Source organism: Rhinolophus ferrumequinum, chromosome 24, assembly GCF_004115265.2.
Source record: "Rhinolophus ferrumequinum isolate MPI-CBG mRhiFer1 chromosome 24, mRhiFer1_v1.p, whole genome shotgun sequence".
Taxonomy (NCBI): domain Eukaryota; kingdom Metazoa; phylum Chordata; class Mammalia; order Chiroptera; family Rhinolophidae; genus Rhinolophus; species Rhinolophus ferrumequinum.
In genome coordinates, this window is record NC_046307.1 from 13,733,036 (window position 1) to 13,753,018 (window position 19,983).

General features: G+C 38.6%; 1 protein-coding gene across 3 annotated transcripts in view; it reads left to right on the top strand.

Annotated features, from left to right (window-relative positions):
* The window catches only part of CTNNA1 (catenin alpha 1), a 229,159-nt gene that overhangs the window by 82,724 nt on the left and 126,452 nt on the right, over positions 1 to 19,983 (top strand). For all 3 annotated transcript variants that reach the window (XM_033095903.1, XM_033095902.1, XM_033095901.1), the window contains exons 2-3: positions 12,964 to 13,070; positions 14,464 to 14,659. In XM_033095903.1, coding sequence (XP_032951794.1) covers positions 12,966 to 13,070; positions 14,464 to 14,659 — 301 coding nt within the window. In that variant the 5' untranslated portion in view covers positions 12,964 to 12,965. The remainder of the gene's footprint in view (positions 1 to 12,963; positions 13,071 to 14,463; positions 14,660 to 19,983) is intronic.

Genomic DNA, 19,983 nt, shown 5'->3' on the forward strand with positions numbered 1-19,983 from the left:
AATTTTCTTCTGTAAGAATTTTTTAAAAAGACTTCAAGGGCTTTACAGAAGAAAAAATTTACCATTTGAGTTAAAATTTTGTAATGAATAATTTAATCCAGTTTAATCTTAGTGTTAACCAACTAGTCTTCTTTAATTGCTAATTTAAAGGCTAGTTTTTCCCTGAATTGTATTGGTGATTCCGTTTCATTATATTGAGCTGTGAGTTTCCCTCGTTTTCCTGTTCTGAGATTTTATTATCAAATATTGTCGTAAATAAGAATCATCAATTGTATTTTGAAAATGTTTTATTGCTCTGCTTTATTTTATCTTGTTAGTGTTTGACATCTTGTATTGAAGATGGGAGTGGGAAGCCTGGTTAATTATCAGGTTACATAATCCTGTACTGGTTCATTAACTAGGTCAGACTGCATACTATTTTTTTTAAATTATTATTATTATTTTCAGACTGTTCTTGAAACTTAAAAGTGCCATTGTAATTCAGAAAACGCATTCAGTGTGGCCCATTTCAGGCGACAGGAAGACAGGAGCCTTTGTTAATAGTCCATTTGGCCCGTGCAGCTCTGATACCAGCTTTCTTTCCAAGCAAAGATGCAGTGTTACCATTCTCATGGAACACTGAATATTTCATAATGTTAAATATTTCAATATTAGCCCAGACTCTTAATCATGGTTCGTGAAAAATGATCGTTCAGTGAATAAGGCAGAAGCTGAAAGGGTAAGTTACTATAACGGACGAGTCAGTGTTCGTGGGGATTTTCTATTCCTGGGATATCTTGAAATTGGCAAAGGTTTTTCATAATCATCTGTTATCATTTTTTTGCTTCCTTGGACCTGGGGTCATCATGTTCTCAGAAAAGCTCTGGACTGACTTTGAAGTGTATCTTTAGAAACCTGTCATTTTGCAGAGAAGTAGCTAAGTGAAATGTGAGCTCGATACCTTGGGAGGAGGGGGGAAACTCGAGGAAGAGGAAGATGGCAACCCTGGAAGAGAAATTTAAGCTGCTTTAGGATCATTGTGACCAGGGAAAGATGTGGTGTTTTCTGAGTGTCTTTATGAATTGGGGGATAAGGTACTGTTTAGTTTGCTGTATCTTACCTGCAGTGGGAAGGGTTCAGTTAAATACCATACACTTCTTATAAGTCTGCCTTTCAAAGCAGGTGCTGGGGGAGATGGTAGGAAGGTGTGAGTCTCCATGGCTCATCTCAGGAAGTTTACAAACTAAAGGGATTAGCCTGAGTAATATCACTGATATGTACGAATCTATACCCATTTTTGTTAATCTATAACAAGAGAGACATTTCTTAATTTCCTTCCAGATGTGTGAAACATTTGAGCCAATCCAGTTAATCATTTATAGAATGTTATGAGATGAAAGGTACCATGGTCAAAAAAGCCATGTCCCTCTGCTCAAAGGAGCTCTCAGTTTCACTGAGGCAGTGCCTGTGGCATGTGCTGTAAGAGAGAACCGCACTGTTCCCGCAAAGGGCACAGCTCTTTCTGTGGAAGCACAGGGCGTTTGTGTGAGTCTTGAAGGAAGGTGGACAAGTCTGGAAGGGTGTTTTGGGGAGAGGAAAGGGGTTGTATAAAGGAGACATGCAGGTGCACTGGAGAAGAGTTTCATGGGGTGGAGGCAGGGGCAGAGGCTGACAGGCTATGGCGGGTCAGGTTTGTTTGTGGGAGTTGCAGCTTCGTCTTGCCTGTGTGGAAACAATCCCAAGTTTTTTTAGAGAGGAGTTGACCCTATGCCGATAACGTGGGCTCTCTTGGGAACGACTGGAAATGAGAAGACTCCTGTATAGTTTAAACCAGAACCGAGGCCGAGAGCTCTGAGAACAGAAAGGGTTAGTAGAGTGAGCTCTTCAATGAGGTGCCGGGGATGGGGAGGGAAGAGAAAGGAAGGAGGCCTAGGCGGGGCCTTGGTCAGTGGACCTGGGGCAATAGGTTGGGAGGGAAATGCTTGCTGTGGGGTCTGTGGAGTTTGAGGAACTGCGCTGTGCAGTTGTGTGTGTGAAGCCCTGTAGATTGGGGAAACGCCACTCTGGGAAGGCACTTGCTGGCCACGCTGGGCCTTCACTGTGGTAAGTATAAGAGGGCTTGTTCCTTTGTCTTTTCTTTGGCGTGGCGGTTCAAGGTTTCTTAAGTAACTATTACAAACAGAATAGGATGGGGCCAAAATATTTGTGAGTTAGGAAAGATAAAGTGCAAACCTCTAATGCTTTCTTAATTTCTGTGCTTATCTTTCAGCCTTGTCTTCTGTTATTCACTATCCATCTTCTATTTTCCACTCATATTTGTGGTTCTTGGAAGGTGCTAAAGTTCTCTGGTGTCATTGTCCCTTTGCACAGCCTGAAACAGCTGTCCCCCCCACTCCGCCATCCCGTGCATCAGATCTTCAGTGAGGACTCACTGGCCAGTTGGGAGCCCCAGCCGGCGTGCTCCTCTGGTGCACTGATGGGGCATTTTACAGCTTCATGCTTGCTGTTGTACTGTAACTTTTTCTGTCCAGACTGAGCATCCCCCTGCCCAACTTTTTATTTTGAAAATCTTTAAATGTACAGAAAAGCGGAATGGGTAGTACAAGGAGTACTTGATTCATCAATTCAGTTAGATTCATCAATTGTTAACATTTTCAAAGTTGCTCAATTACTCTATATAAACTTTTTTTCTGAGGTAGTTGAGAGTAAACTGTAGATATCAGGGTACTTCACGTTTGAGTTCTTCAGCATGTAACTCCTAAGAATAATGACATTGCCTTTACATAACTACAATGTTACAGAAGCAATTTTACATTGCTGTAGTAACATTATTTAATTTAATGTTACTACATTAAATTAAATATTATGTATTTAAAGAGTGGTCTAAGAACCAGTGTCTGCTTTCCCTGGGAGCTTGTAAGGAATGCAGACTCTCATGTCCTAACCTAGACCTGCTGAATCAGAATTTGCCATTTCACAGGATTCCCAGAAGTACTGATCTCATGCACAGTCCATATTCATACTAAATTCCACCCGTTGTCCCAGTGATGTCCTTTATAGTCCTTTTAAAATCCAGGTATCAGGGAAAGATCACATACTGCATTTAGATGTCAAGTCGAGTTTTTATTTCTAGTTTGTTTGTTTTCCCCATTACATTGACACTTTTGAAGAGTTTAGGTCCAGTGTTGTAAATGTTTTACAGTTTGGATTTGCCTAATTGTCCCACTTTCGGCAAGAACACGACATAGTATGTGACGGTGTACTAGTACACGTGCTCAGGGCATTGCAGCTCTTGTCGGGTTGTTCACTGCTGGGGAGGCTAAGCGGAGACACTTGATTAGTGGCGTCTGCTAGATTTCTCTATTGTAAAGGTACCTCTTTCCTTTTGTACTTAGTCACTAGTTGCTGTGATGATCTGGTAGGGATTTCTAATTAGTCTCTGTGTCCTGGGACGCGGTAACCAGTCAGTCATTGACAAATGAATGAATGACAAAATAGGTCGTCAAAGGTAAATACTACAATACAAGTTTTAGAGACAATTCTTTCTTGTTTTCTCATTTTCTCACTCCATCTGGGTAACTTCTTAGGCTTTAGTCAGGTGCAGGCATCTTTTCTCCGGCTCTCCAAGAAAAGTACAGTCCTCTTCTTCCTGTGGGCTTCTCAGCTGTCTTCAAGTTTCTCTGCCTTTTAGTCTCATTGTTCTAAGACAAAAACCTATTTTCCCTTTCTTTGTCTCTCTTTTCTCTTGTGCCTCCAGCCCAGATGCTGGTTTCATTTTTGCGTATCAGACCGGAGTCATCCAGTTTCTTATGGAAACGGACTTCCTGTGCAACCATAATCAGTTGTCTGTTAGGAGGGCTTGGTGCAGCTTGCTGCTCCACACGTCCATTGTTAATGGTCTCAGCCACGTGGGGTGGAGGCTGCATAAACGGACAGAGATATCCCGTCCTCACTGCAGTCACACAGCAGCACTGGGGTTTTTGTTTCTTCTTCACTTGATCGCTCACCTCTTACTCTGCGCTCTAGTCTTATTAGTCTTCTCTTATTCTAAGTCCTAGAAGATGCAGCCCTGTCTCTGTTACCTCCTCCTGCAATGCTCTTCTCCTAGATACCGCGTTTCCCCAAAAATAAGACCTAGCCGGACAATCAGCTCTAATGCGTCTTTTGGAGCAAATATTAATATAAGACCCGGTCTTATATTATATTACATAAGACCGGGTCTTATATTAATTTTATTAATATTTGCTTATTAATTAATAAGACGCATTAGAGCTGATTGTCCGGCTAGGTCTTATTTTTGGGGAAATATGGTAGGTACTCACTTGACTGGCTCTTCCTTGACTTTCAGATTTCAGTTCAAATGTTATCACGACAGAAGGGCCCTCAAAGGACCCTACATAATTCCATTGCTATTACCCTGCTTAATTTTCTTCCTAGCACTGATGTTGTCTTATTTGTTTATGCCGTTACTCCAGTGTATGTTTTATGAAGACAGAGTTTTTTGGTCTTGCTCTGTGCTGTCTGGAATAGTACCTGTATGGAGAAGGCACTCATATGGTATTATATTTGCTGATTGAGTGGCTAAATGGCTGACTGAACTTTAGGTTTACCTTTTGTCCTTTGCTTAATGTTTTTGGTAATCATTGTGTCTCCTGATGCTTGTGGCACGGTAGTTCTTTCATTTGACTGTCCCTGTGTTTCCCCATTGCCTCAAGAAAATAAGAAAAGGAACAAAATGAGAATGATTAAATGTTTTATCATGATTAAAAATAATTACAATCTTTAAAAATAATTATAATCATAATAAATAATTATAATAATCTAAAAAATAATAAATATCTAGCCAAGTGTGTTTTTTCTCATAGAGCTGTATATATACCTGGAAGGAGAGTAGCAACTTCTGCTGTGTGCCGTATAAGGGCTTGATATAAAATGTATAATATATGATGAGTTGATCACATACGATGGTGGTTTATGGAATCCAGGTACTCTGCAGTAGATGGGAAACTTTTTACTACTCTGATTATGTCTTGGCTCTCAGGTTTGACCAGGGCTAAGCATTTTTGTGGATAATGATATTGTGCTTGTGATTAGAAAGAGACTGCAGTTTTGGGAAAAAACCCACAAGTTTTCTTTTTGTTTACATGGAACGTGTGTTTTTATGCCTCTTATTTTCTTACCCTTTTTTCTCTCCTCCCCTAGTCCCCAACGAAGATGACAGGCTCGTGGGAGGATTTAGTAAAATAGACAGGTGTCAGGGAGTCTTAATTATAAAGGTTACCTTGGTTTTTTTGACAGTTACTGGGAGATTTGAGAGTTGAGATTCCCACAGCTCTGTTAACTAACTGCTCAGTGCAGGGGCAGCCTTGCACCTTGTGATGGCTAGTAACCCACCCCCCTATATCTTGTCCAGTGTCACAGTTAACATCACTGGGAGTACTTCTAATTTCTAAATTTCCTGATTTGCATTTAAATGAACCATCCTAACATTGCATTAACTTAACCTTGCTGTTAAAAAAAAAAATTGGCATTGAGTAGCTGGGTGAGGATATTGGAAAGCTTTGGAGCAGACACATGTTAAGAGTGATGTGGCGGTTCTGTTGTAAATGAACGTTTAATGTCTTTGGAGAAGGGACGTAGCTCTTTGCACGAGAGAGGCCGTTGGCCAGCAATCAGCCTCGTTCTGATGGAGCCAGGCTTTTATTTTCTGCTTGTTGTTTCTTTCCTTCTCTTTCTGTCATAAAGATTGCTACTCAAACACCTACATCTCTGCCCCTGTCTGAATTTATAGTGAACTTCTGCTTTATAGCCAGGATTGAGGTTTATAAGGTAATGAAGACTACAGTTTAACTTTTTATTTAGTTCCACTAAGCGTGATCCCTCCTGGAAAAACCGAAGGTTGCTGTAATTCATTAAGGTTGGCTAGCTGTAGTAGGTTTTGCCATAGATCTTGTGAAACAGTGCTCTGTAAGTTAATTGGAAAACTTAGAAACTGCCATGAGTTTAAAACTTATTTGTTTAGCTCCTCTAAACAATACCATTAATTGTAGAGAAGCAGAAGATATGACGAAGATTAAGGCAGGAGCTTTGTCTTGGTAGGCTTGTAAATATTTTAAAATCAGGTTGCATAAATTCAGTTCAACTAATACTGTGTCTGCTCCGTATAAAGCACCTTTGTTGCCAGTGACTTAAGTGACATAAAGAAGCATAAACATAGTTATCCTTAAACTTAAAATATAGCTAGGAAGACCACAGGCTAAACCTGGGTAAAATTAATTACATTTAATAAAACAATTCAGAGGCCATTGGAGAGAAAATATAGATGAAAGGGAATACTAGAATTTCAGGGCTGGAAGGACTTGGAACTTAGAATACAAACCCCTGTATTTTATAGATGAGAAAAGTGAGGCTCCAGAGAAGTGAGGTGACTTGCTCAAGGTCAGGTAATAAGTTAGTGACGAAGCTGGTACCAGAAGCCATGTTCTTTTCAGGCAACATGTTCTCATTAGATTTTAAGGACTCTCCTTTACTTTTTGAAATCTTTTTAGGGTTGGGATCACCAGGAGTGTTACTCAACTCCGTAGTATAGTTTAATAACATTAGGTGTCACTCTCAGCAGGGCCTTTGATTAACGATGTTGCACGAGGCAGGCAGCGTCCATCATGGTTATTGAAAAGTCTTGAAAACACGCTGAATGGGTGCTCAATTTTCAAGTGTCAGTATATTTCACGTTTCTCAGTGTTAGTGAGTGATTGAGTCCTTTGCTTTAACAGCTTGAGTGGGAGCCTGCGTCTGGTGAATTTTTGTGGGTGAGGCTGGAGACCTCCGCAGAGACCTGAGTTACTTAAGAGGACATGGAGTTCTGGAATGTAGACCTGGAAGGGATTTTCGGGGAGAATCTTGTTCAGTGGTTGTAAAGTGGCGACTTGTAACAAAGTAGACATAGTACTCAGACACGTTTGCTTTTCCTGCACAATGGTACAGTTTTTCTAGAACTAGTTGCTAACGTTCAAGTTGGGTGATTTCATGTAAAAGTCTGCATCTCTGTAAAAATCGGATGATCTGCTCACCCTAGGTTTGCATGATAAAGATTGCATAGAGGTGATGGATGGTTGGGCACATGCTTTCCTGGCCCCTTCCTAGTGTCTTCCCAGACCCAGAGAGTCAGGTGTCATTGGCAATTTACCGTGTTTCCCCGAAAATAAGACCTAACCGGACCATCAGCTGCAATGCGTGTTTTGGAACAAAAATTAATATAAGACCCGGTAAGACCGGGTAATACAGTATAATAGCGAGTCTTATATTAAGTTTTGCTCCAAAAGACGCGTTAGAGCTGATGGTCTGGCTAGGTCTTATTTTCAGGGAAACATGGAGTTTTTCTCCAAGTGTCAGACTTCTCCCTCACCCCCAACCTTTTTTTTCCCCTGACTGGCCCTGCCTAGTCTTTGCAGGCTCACCTTGGGTGACTTCCTCCCTCTTTCCTCTTCAGATATCTTTAGCCTTCCTTCTCCACAGCTTCCCTGTGGCCTGAGACCCCATCTCTCAAACCAGTACTCCCATCTTGGTTCCCAGTTTTGCTCATGTAGGTAAAGTGGGCCTGAACTGTAGGTTCTAAAGCAGTAGGAATGCATGTGTGTGCTGTTTGGACCTTGATTTGCTGGTTTTCAAAAGTTACCACGTCCTCAGGCCTAGTACTTTTCCCAGGCAGTGGGTGGGCTAACTGCCCTTCCCCTGGGCTCCTGTTTTTCACGAAATCTTTCTATTTCAAGAAAAAGTGGCAGAGTGTATTTCTTTGGGAAAGCGAATTGTATATTGTATTTGTTTAATAATAAAAATACAAGTGTGATCACATGTCTGCTTGCAGTTAGCTTCACTTATCTCTGGCTCCTTCCCTCTCCAACGCTCGAAAGGATTTCTGTTATATTTGTGCTGATGCAGTGCCTATGGAATGCTAGGATATAGGAATGCAGAATCTACGGGGCAAAGTATTCTTTCTGAACTGTCTTATCTGTGACATTTGGTGACCTTTGCTCGAGCTGTTATTAGCACTTTAGCAATCCAGAGCACTCCATCTTCTAAAGTTGACTGACTTGGGCTGATTAGTTTAGTGGACAAATAACCTTTAAAAACCAAAGTATCAGCCTGACATGAGGGTAGCGAGCGTATTTGCCCACTTGCAATGAAACAAATCTCCTGGGAACCAGTATTCTGTGTTTCCAGATCAAGCAAATCCAAATTCCTTTTGGTCCCCATCTCCAGTGACTCTAAAATTTTTTGATGCTTAAACTAAGTCTTGGTGGAATGTTCGATGATGCCTGCACTGACATTTTCCGCGGTATTTAAAGGGGTCCACCTATTTGTGCCTCAAGCATACATTTATGGGAGACATTTTTATATTAAAATTGTCAAGAGTGGACCAGTCACAGACCTGCTCTCTGTCTTGTCCTGGTCGTCATTTAATACAGAATTGGGTGTTTGATGGCACTTTCTGTGGAGCATCTAGGACTGTGCTGTTTGATAAGATAGTCACTAGTGGCTATGTGACATTAATTGAAATGAAATAAAATTTTAAAAATCAATTTCTCAGCCACTCTAGTCACATTTCAAGACATTTCTCTCTCTCCTCTCCCTCTGTCTCCTCCCTCTCGTCTTCCCTCCCTTTTCCTTCCTCTCTACTTCTTCCTCCCTTCCCCTCTGCTCCTACCACTCTCACTCTATCTCTTCTCTTCCTATCCTTTCTTTCCATTTCACTCCTCCTTGTTCCTCTTCTCTCTCACTTCCTCCCTTTCTTCTCCCTCCAATTCTCCCTCACACTTTCCATTTCTCTCTGTTTATATACATATATTTAATACATTATTTTTTTCTGAACTACGTGAGAGTAAGTTGCAGACATTATGCTCATCACATGAAACAAGGACATTAACTACAATATAATGATGGAAATTTGAAAATTTAACATTAATACCATTCTATTATCTAATTCATAATCTGTTTTCAACTTTTCTCAATTGTCTCAATATTTTTTCCTTCCAGTACGATTTCAGTCCAGAATTACTGCATTTAGTTGTCATATCTTTTTAGCCTCCTTTAGTCTGGAAGAATTTTCAGTCTGTTTTCCTTACCTTGACATTTTTGAAGACTACAACCAGTTATTTTGTAGAATATTTCTCATTTTGAGTTTGTTTGACGTTTCCTCATCATGAGATTGACGTTGTATAATTTTGGTAGGAAATGCCAAAGAAAGTGATGTATTTTTTCTCACTGCATAGCTACCTGATGTCAATTTGTCTCATTATTGAGGATGTTGATTTTGATCATTTGGGTAAGGTGGTATCTGCCAGGTTTCTCCACTGTGCAGTTACTGTATTCCCCTCCTTTGTAATCTGTAAATAATCTCGTGGGAGTTACCATGGGACTATAAATATTCAGTTTCTTAGTTAACTTTCACTCGGTTAGGCATTCTTCAAGGATCTTGCCTGAATTAATTACTACGTAGCCTAAATGGAGATTTTTGTTTTTCTAAATGCATTATTTATTCTACATTTATTAGTTGGTTTCCTTTGTATGGAAGAACTTTTCCTTCTTTAATCATATTAGCATGGACTCATGATTATCATTTTATTCAGTGGATCTAATTTTATTCATCAGATTAAATTTATTTAATTTAATCTCCACAAAAGCACTCTGAAGGTAATGAGTCTTATTTTATAAGTGAGAAAACAAGTTCAAAGTTGTTAAGTGATGATCAGGCATACCGTTTGACTGTATTAGCCTCCTTACATCTTGTAAAATATTCTTTTTTTTTTTAATAGAAATGACTTTATAAATACCTGTGTAATTTTATAATATCAAAAAATACAGTTAGGCCAAAAGAATGTTAAAACCACCTATAATCCCCAACTTTTAGAGATAACATCATTATTATTAATTTTTTGGTTTATATATCCAGATATCTTTTTTATGCCCTGCAGTTATGCTTCATATTCTATATGAAGTAAGTCGATCTTTAGTAGTATGCATTTCGAACATTTACTCATCAACTTTTGCAACATTTCCCCCATTTTTTAAAATGAGAAATTTCAGGTATACAAGGAAACTGAAAGAATAAATCTGTGAATACCCGTTTCACATGTCCTCCACCTGGATTTAACAATATGAGTATTTTTAAATAATTCCTTGATCTCTCTATGTATATATTTTTACTTTTTCTGAACCATTTGAAAGTTGCAGACATTTTGACACTTTCCCCCAAAATATTTCAGCATGCATCTCCTAAAAATAGTCATTTTTCTACATAGCCACAGTTTCATGATCACATCTATGAAATTGAGCAGTAATTCCATATCATATAATATTTAATAAATATTAAAATTTATCCAATTTTCCTACAGACGTCTTAATAGCTCTTTGTTTCAAACCAGGCTCCAAACATGGTGCATGTATTGCATTAGATTTTTATGTCTCCTGGGCTTTTTAGTCTATAATAGTCCTTCGACCCCCTCCCCCCAAATATTGACCCTGAAGAGTTAGTTAGTCTGATTGTTTTGGTAGAATGCCCTACAATCTGGAGTTGTCTGTTTCTTCATCGTGGTCTGTATCTCCTATAAACATCAACTTTCTATAAATTCGAAATTCAGTCTAGGTTAGGTTTCTTAACCTGCAGTGAATTTGCATTAGAAAAATTTTGTCTTTGTTTTTACCATTAATAGGAATTTAGCATTTCCTTTTATATTAATGTAGACAACAAACTACAGTTTTCAGTTGCACCTGTAACTTTGTCACCAGTAGGAATCGCGGTGCTTTTCATATCTACAATAATTATATCTTGAAAAAAATGTGCATGTTTATTAATTTGAAGTAGTTATCAGACTTCTTATGTAATATTAATAATGAAGCAAATATATTGCTGTATTACACATTTGTTTATAAAGTATTGTGATAACTGAAATTTAATACATGTGTTTCCTTTATAATCTTTTGAATTGTATTTCACGCATTTAAAAAATGTTCCGAGAAAAGGGCTGGAGCTGCACTGTCCAATACAGAAGTAACTAGCCACATGTGGCCACTGAGCACTCGATGTGGCTCATTGGCATTTAAATGTGCCCCAAGTATAAAACACATCCTAGCTTTCGAACACTAAGCACTTAGGTAAAATATCTCTAATAATTTTTTAAAATACTGATTATATATTGAAATGATAATTTGGCTATATTGTGTTAAAATATAGTGTTGAAATTAATTTGATCATTTTCTTTTTACTTTTTTAATGTGGCTGTTAGAAAAATTTAAATTACATAGGTGTCTCACATTATGTTTGTATTGGCAGGCTGGTCTATAGGCCAAAGGAATCCATGACATTGAAAAAGGTAGAGGCTTCATTAGACTGGGGTTAAACATTTAATTTAATGTTGTTGTTGCACAACTATCTTTGCTCAGTTTATAGTAACATTTAAAACTTTTGAAAAATATTTAAAACTTTTTTCATTAAGAATACTTTATAGATAATATGGGATACTTCATATTTCATCATATTAGGAGACATAATATCGTGTGTCTCATTATTAGCAATAGCTAATAGGTTAGTTATTTGTTTAGGGGGTGACGATTGGATCTCAATGTTGTAAAGGTATATCTTGCCCCCTTTGTAACCGGTAAGTAACCTGTCAAGTGATACTTTGGTGCCTTACAAATTGCTGTCCCCAATAGCCTTTTACCTAATGGTGGTAACATTCGTTGATACTCCTCACCTGAATCAGTTATGATACACATTCATGGTAAAGAAATTCCCTCCCTACCCTCTTTTCTTTTGAGGTTCCCTGTGGTCATACGATGTCCGTCTTTCTATGTCTGTCTGTCTGTCTGTCTATCATAGTTACAGTCATTGTTCTTGATATTCAGCTTGTTGCAAAGTTAGCCAATGGGGCCCTTTGTTCCTGAGTCTTTTTGGTATGATCTTGTTAGTCTTTGTGCCCTTCTTTGCTTTAGGATAGATGGATATCTATCCTAGGATATCTCAGTACAGTAGGATATCTCTGTACTGAGTAGGATATCTCTGACCTGGAATCAGCCTTTTTCTTGTCTTTTTTGAGAAGCCCTGATTCCCTTTAGTGGGAATGGCATTTATAGACTTGGGCAGTGAGAACATTGTGTTTTGTTTTTTTTTTCTAAATTTTGACTTTGTTTTTTAAGAGCAGCACAGTATTCAGTGATCTGTTGTTTGAAATTTAGATAGTTTCCAATTTTTAATGATTGTATACAGTGCTGTTGTGAACATCATTATATCCAAGTTTTTACATGCACCTTGATTTTTCCTTTAGCATGGAATTCTATAAGTTGAATTGAAGGCACTACTTTTAGAAGCAAATACGAACTGCTTGGTATTTTACTGAAGTCTTTTCCTTTAGTTAATCTTAAACCCTCTAATGGAAGTTTAACTTGACACTGATACAGTGATATTTGACTAAGTGCAACTTGAAATTTCTTCTGGCTGTGACTGTTAGTAGCTATAGATGCAGAGGGCAGCAGACTGAAGCCTTGTTTTAATAGAATAAAGCAAGATGTTCTCTAACAATCCATCAAGAAATGAAGTGAGGTGTACCGTTTAGATAATACTGTACTATAAATGTTGTGGAGTAAGAAAAATCAGAATCTTCTGTATTAGTCTTCATTCACTTTGAGCTTTTCATCCTGCTTCTAAGTCGATGTGGAAAAACTGGAAGTAGAAATGTCTTGGTGCAGGGAAGCCCAAAGGGAAAAAAAGCTCTGTGTGTTTGGGAAGCCCTCTTATAGTGCCCCTAATGTTTGTAAACTAGAAATCTTAAGAGGTTGGAAGAGTTAATGGGCCCTCATGTGCAGGCTGGTAACAATGTTTTCATCTTAAGGTGCATGTAGCTTTCCTGATACAACAAAAGTCCTTAAGTAGGAGATTTGTTACATATTTTATGTTTGTGTTTGACTTTTGGCTTTTTGTGTCTCTTTCAGAAATGACTGCTGTCCACACAGGCAACATAAACTTCAAATGGGACCCCAAAAGTCTAGAGATCAGGACTCTGGCAGTTGAAAGACTGTTGGAACCTCTTGTTACACAGGTAAGAATCTGAAAACGAATACATAGTTGTAATACGTTCCATAGCAGTAGGTCTGGGTAACAAACACAGAGCACGGGTTATTTAGTTCAAAGGCTTAACTTGAGCGGTTGAGATTAGGTTGATAGTACTTCATGATGTGGCTTCAGTAATAATTAAATATTGATGTATGGATTTATTAACCCTTTAGAAACAACCCTTTAGTTGCTGCTGTTTTCTTCAGCCTTACTGGCGATAATAGGGGCTAGTGGTATGCAGTGCAACTTTTCAAATGTTTGCACTTTGCAGACATTTTCTTGGCGTCACTCTTTCCTTGGGAGGTATAGCCAAGGAAGACGTGGATATGGAGCCTTGACTGTTGAGTCTCTTCACCCTGTTTAACACACCTTTCATTGTCTGTTAGCAGGTAATTTAATTTGAGGGTATAGGTTTGGTATGTTCTGTTACAAATACAAATAGCACAATGTGATGACATTTCATTAACTGTTAGCAACTAGCTGTGCATTTTTAGTGTTTTGGCACAGTTTACTAGTGTGCGTGTATGTGTGTGAGAGAAAATGAAATGTGGTGGCATGTGCTATCTTAAAAGCTCCCTTCCAAATGGTAAGTATAAAGTAGTATTACACACACACACTCTCACACTCACACTTACACACACACAATTTTAAAAATATGTATAGGAGTGTGTGGTGAGACTTGGGAGCATGTACTTTCTTGTAGCCTGTCGGCTGCAGATCTCAGTAGACCTGCACATCATACTGATAACAAATCTTTAGTCATCTTCAGCCTGCAGGTCATTTGGTATTATACGTATTTATGATGGTTCGTGTTCTGGGACTTAAAACATCGCCACAGGAGGCTACTTTGGGCGGTCGTTCCTTTCTTTTTAAGGGCCTTTACTAATTAATTGCTGAGATTTGTGTGAATAAACTGAGAAGATTTCAGAAGTAAGTTGTCCTAAAACATTTTGCACAGATTGAAAATAGGGGGAAAATGTGAGCTCCAGCTAAAGCTAAGTTCATTGTTGACCTCCTTCTGGAACTACTTGATGAAATATAGTAGAGATGTCTAACTTGTTTCTAATAAGTTTTTAATCGATAAAATGAAACTAAAAACCTAATGATTATGTTTGAAGAATTAAAATATTTATCATATTTCTTACACATGCAGATAGCTAAATTATTTTGGAAACTAAAAATAGGGTATCATTGCCATATATCTAATATGAAGAGAGTTGTATATTATTTGTTTTATTTGTTAATGCTTGGTGGACTCTCATAAATGTGATGTTTCATTTTGTGATGAATAATTTACTTGTGCTATCTTTAAAGATGGTAGTCTCTGTTATTTTCATTTTAATTAACTGCAGTTCAATTTTTAAAAATGAAACTTTTAGGTTACGACTCTGGTAAACACCAACAGTAAGGGGCCCTCCAATAAGAAGAGAGGTCGTTCTAAGAAGGCCCATGTTTTGGCTGCATCTGTTGAACAAGCAACTGAGAATTTCTTGGAGAAGGGGGATAAAATTGCAAAGGAGAGCCAGTTTCTCAAGGAGGAGCTTGTGGCTGCAGTAGAAGATGTTCGAAAACAAGGTGGGTCAGTGCTGCTTTTTTATATACAGAAAGGCAGGTCTTTCTAGAAAATGACTTCAGGAATAACTCTGTGCTTGATATTCTCAGAGGCTTGTCCATTACTCAGTAACTAGTAATATTTGTTACTGGAGATGTATTACCTTACAATGGCTTAAGTTTTAATCAGTAGAGGTAGTAACAAAGTAACATCTTTTCTGGCAACTCTGACTCCACTTCTCGTGGGTGTTCCAAGTAGTGTTGACTCTTAGAAGTGTTGTAACACAATTTGATAGAAAATAAATAGAGCCAAAGTTTACCTTTTAGCTTATGTGGTGCCTCTTTTTAGTTCATGCTGAAGGTACAGGGGTGATAAAATGGAAAACGTCCAGCAATTCTGAGGATACCATAAAAATTGCCCCATTCTGTCAGACTCGTATGTTAAATCAGCCATGAGTATTTACACTGTTTTGAGTTTGAAATAAATTGAATCTGGGAAACTCAGAATTAATAAAATGATATTGTAACCCATGGCTTACCAGTAATTAGTGGCATCACGATGATGCTACAAATAGTATGATGAGAGGACTTTGAACGTGGAAGATTCACTTCTTTTTTTCTTTTTTTTTTTTCAGTAAATCTTATTGGGGAATATTGGGGAACAGTGTGTTTCTCCAGGGCCCATCAGCTCCAAGTCGTTGTCCTTCAGTCTAGTTGTGGAGGGCGCAGCTCAGCTCCAAGTCCAGTCGCTATTTTCAATCTTTAGTTGCAGGGGGCACAGCCCACCATCGGGATTTGAACCAGCAACCTTGTTGTTCAGAGCTCACACTAACCAACTGAGCCACCTGGCCGCCCTGGAAGATTCACTTCTTGAAAACTGTAGTTTTGGTCCAGCAGGAGGACTTCAACAAAGACATAGCTTTTTGTAAGGGCTTTTGGATATCAACTAATGTGAACTAAGCCCCTACTCTGTGCAGGCGCTTTGGTGGCCTTTGGGAGAACTTCGGTGAATCTCTGAGGGCTGAGAGCTGTGTGCATAGTCCATTGAAGTGTTAAGTCACATTCATCTTTGTGACAGTACCCAAAAGGGGCAATACATTACAAGGAGATGCTATCTTCAGTTCTGAATTTGCAAACTAAAAACCTTGAATGGTACATATTTTTCTCAGTTTTCAGGTTGAAGACACATATTTCTCGTACTGCAAATGATGAGATTATTTAAATTCCATAATACTAGCTTGTTGGATGTATTAGTTTCCTAGGGCTGCCGTAACATAAGTTACTACAAAGTTGGCTTAGAACAGCAGACATTTATTCTCTCACATATCTGTAGACCATCTATCTGAAATCAAGTTGTCAGGGTGGATTCTTTCTTAGGGGCTCAGAGGAAGAATCTGTTCCATGCTCTCTCCTAGCTTCTGGTGGTTGTCTCATCCTAGGTGTCCCTTGGTTTGTAAACACATCATACCAATCTCTGCCTTCATTGTCACATGACATTGTCCCTTTGTGTCTCTGTGTACAGTTTCTTCTGATAAGGACATCAGTGATTGAATTAGGGTCTACCCAAATCCAGTTATGACCTCATCTTGATTATTATCTGCAAAGATCCTATTTCCAAATAAGGCCACATTTACAACTTCTGGGTGGACACGAATTTTTGGTGGCACTATTCAACCCAGTAGAGTGGGTTTTGAATTGAATTATTTTAAAGCAGTTTAATCATGCAGTTAAGACAGTTTTTGATATTTCTGTTGAGAAAATCAGGATGTCTGTGCCTTCATTGTCCGCTGTCTGCAAGTTTTATTCCCCAGGCCTCCTTGCCTCCTGTAGTGAAATTCACAATAATATTAACAGATGAATTTGGCCAAGTGTTCATTGAGTCTAGTGACTACAATATTTATTTTCAGAATGCATTTAATTGTTGCAGGTAACTTTTTATTTCACTGTATATATGTTCCTTATTTCAGAAGTTTCTCTGATGGAAATCTGTAGGAATCATGGTAACAATATATGCATTCCCCCAATTTTGAATGCATGTCTAAATTTGTTTTCTTGTTAATTTTGTTTATATCTGAGAAAATCTTTTATGTGGCTTTGAATCACAAGTACTTGTCTGTCTTAGTCCAACTTGGCAATTATTTATGATCATGATCTATTCATGATAATTTACCTTCTCGTTGGGGGATAAAAGCTAAAACAAAAACATAACTGCCTCCCATCATCATTAATAAATGGTGATGAAACCTCTCTCCTATCATAAATAGAACAACATACATGTTATGAAAATGGTTAAGCACAGATTCTTGAATCAGCCAAGCCTTGTTATGGTGTTGAAGCTGTTTATTCATCATTTGAAACCCTGTAGTGATGTTAATATGTCTGTCTGCAGATTCTTTTAAAAAAGTGGAGCCTAACTCTGATCCTCTTGAATGTGTGTTGGACTTAGACACTCTTACTTCTATAAAGAATCGCTACTTTTGAGGCAAAGTCATACAAAGAGTATTGTATTCGCCTGGCTTTTTCTCATGGATTATTCACTCTGGGGGAAGCTGGCTGCTATGTTATGAGGACGCTGGGGAGGTCCTATGGAGAGGAACTAAGGTCTCCTGCCAGCCGTCAGTACGCTTTCCAGTCATTGAGTAAGCCACCTTGGAAGCAGATCTTCCCGCTCCAGTCAAGTTTCAGATGATGACAGCCCTATCCAACCCTGAATTCTTAATCCGCAGAAAACTTGGGGATATAATGTTTATTTTAAGTCACCAACTTTTGGGGTAATTTGTTAGGCTGCAAAAGATAATTAATACAAACACCTTTCCCAGGCCTGCCTTCAGTGGTCCTAAGCATTTAGGCAAAGCTGACCTAACTGCTCTGGAATTTTATTGGTATATGAAACAGAGTAATTGTGATTTACCTGGAGCTCCACAGCTGATTGAAGTACAATAAGAATTCTTTGCGTTTCAAGTCTGTTGCTTATCCACTGAAACACTTCATTGCTAAAGGATGTATAAGATTTCTTTTTTCTGAATCACTGTGGACTACTTGTGTCTAGTACAAACTGGCAAATTTTTTTGTAAAGGGCCAAGTAGGAAATATTTTAGACCTTACTGGCTATACGGTCTCTGTGGACACTTCAGTTCTGCAGTTGTGTTGGGAAAGCAGATATAAAAATATGTAAACAAGTGAGCATGACTGTGTTCCAGTTAAACTTATTTACAAAACGGGGCGGGCCAGATTTAACCCACAGGCTGTAGTTAGCTGACTTCTGTTCTAGGGTTTTCCCAGACTGTTAAAGATTTGGAGCTTACTGTTTTCAAAAAACTATTGATTTATGTATTTATTTATGATACTTTTGAGCCATAAATTACCTTCTTTATTTTTGAGTTTGGACAAGCCCTGTGTTTTCCATACAATCATAATTAATAATCAGAGTTGAATGTATGGTTTTTTAGCATAACTTAATTTTCTTTTTGTATTTGCCCCTGATTACATGAATAATAAATACAAATATTTGTGAGTACGCTAAAAACTTATTATTAACACTGTCGGTGGGTGAACGATTCGTATAAAGGCAGGGTATCTTTACCTCAAGGCCTGTGAAATGGCCAAGTGAGCCTCCTGTGGTGGATGGGAGTCAGTTATCAATTGCACTGCATCCAAATTGATCTCGGGGTTTCATCGTACTGCCAGTCAGCCTAGACTCGTTGTAGCTACCTTGTGTGGGCAGAGACACACACGTGCCTCTTAGGGGTGCTTTTTTCTCTTTTTGGGATCCTGCCCGCCCACACTCCCCCACCCTGATTAAATCATTCTACTTTATACCTTTTCTTCCTAATTCTTATCACAGTGGTAATTAAATAATTTGTTGTCTTCCCCTCTTTAGGCTCCATCAGGGCAGGTTCTGTGCTGGTCTGGTGACTGTATTCTGTGACACCTGTCATGGCTCCTGGTCCACAATAGATACTTAAATGTTTTAGGAAGATGATTGACTGTGTTCTCCAAGAAGTGTGTGAGGAGAGGCTCTTGTCTCAAAAATTAAATGAGTTTTCCTCCCCAGTGCCAAATGTAAATATAGGGTAGGGGTGGAGAATGCTACCTTTTAAAAAAACTGAGATGTAATTCACATAACGTAAAATTTATCCTTTTAAAGTGCACAATTCAGTGGTTTTTAGTATACTCACATTTTTGCAGCTATCACCATAATCTAATTACAGAATATTTTTATCACCCAAAAAAGAAATCTCATACCCATACATATGTATTTTAACAATACCTAGAAAGCAGTATCTAAATGTGTTTTATGAATCCTTGAATAGGGCTCTGAGAAAAAGAGGGCCCTTAGCTAGGTAGGAGACATCCAAGGGACAGAGTTGGGAAGACCTAAGCAAAACTTATTTGATAAAGGAGAGACGTTAAAAAAAGAGGACTGATGATGGTAAATTGGGCGTGGAGTGATGTGGAATAACTTCTACTAGAACAGGGTTGTTGTTGTTGTTTTTTAAATCAGTTAGTTATAAATTCACAGTTGGATCTCAAAGGCCACGATCAGACTTGCTGCTGCATCAGTGACTTCTTCCCTGTGGTAGCTCACAGACGGTTCTGGGTGGATGAAGGAGGAGAAGGCTCCAAGAAGCTGAGGCACACCTTTCTGTATTGTTCCTGCACTGTTTCTAATGACATTCTGCTCAGTAAAGGGCCGAGGAGATGATTGGTGTACTGGGTAACCAGATGGATTTCTTGGGAAAAAGCTTGCATGAGAGAAACCAGAATGGGAAAAGGGCTGGGTGACCACGTGTGGTCTCTGACGAAGAGATACTGTCTTCTATCACACGGGGGACCATTTTTCTTGTCTCCCAGAGCTGATAATTATGTTAATTTACATGAAAAGTGAATTAATAGGATGAGTAGCATGCAAGGAATGGAATGGAATGGGAAAGGGAGCATGGTTCTGGAAAAGCTCTCTGAAGGTACACTGGATCTTGAAAGGTAGAAGAAGGGAGGGGAAAAAGTCATCCAGGTTAAAAAAAACAAAACAAAATAGCAGATGCAAGATGTGCATGGGGAACAGTGAGGGAGGGTCTTGACTGGACAGGGGTGTTGGGAGAAGAGCTTGGAGCTAGATTTTAGAGGGTGGCTTGGAATACCAGGTGAAGAAGGGAGGACGACCAGGGAAACGAATCAGAATCAGAGAATCCTGTGGTTGAACTAGGTTTCTCACGTTCAGATTCCCATATGCTTGAATATATCTAGTGACATAGGACTTGCTACCTCTGGAAGCAGCTTTCTCTAGCGTTGCTTTGTGTTTATTTTTAAAGCTTTTTTCTTCTTAAATTAAACTGAAATATGTCTCC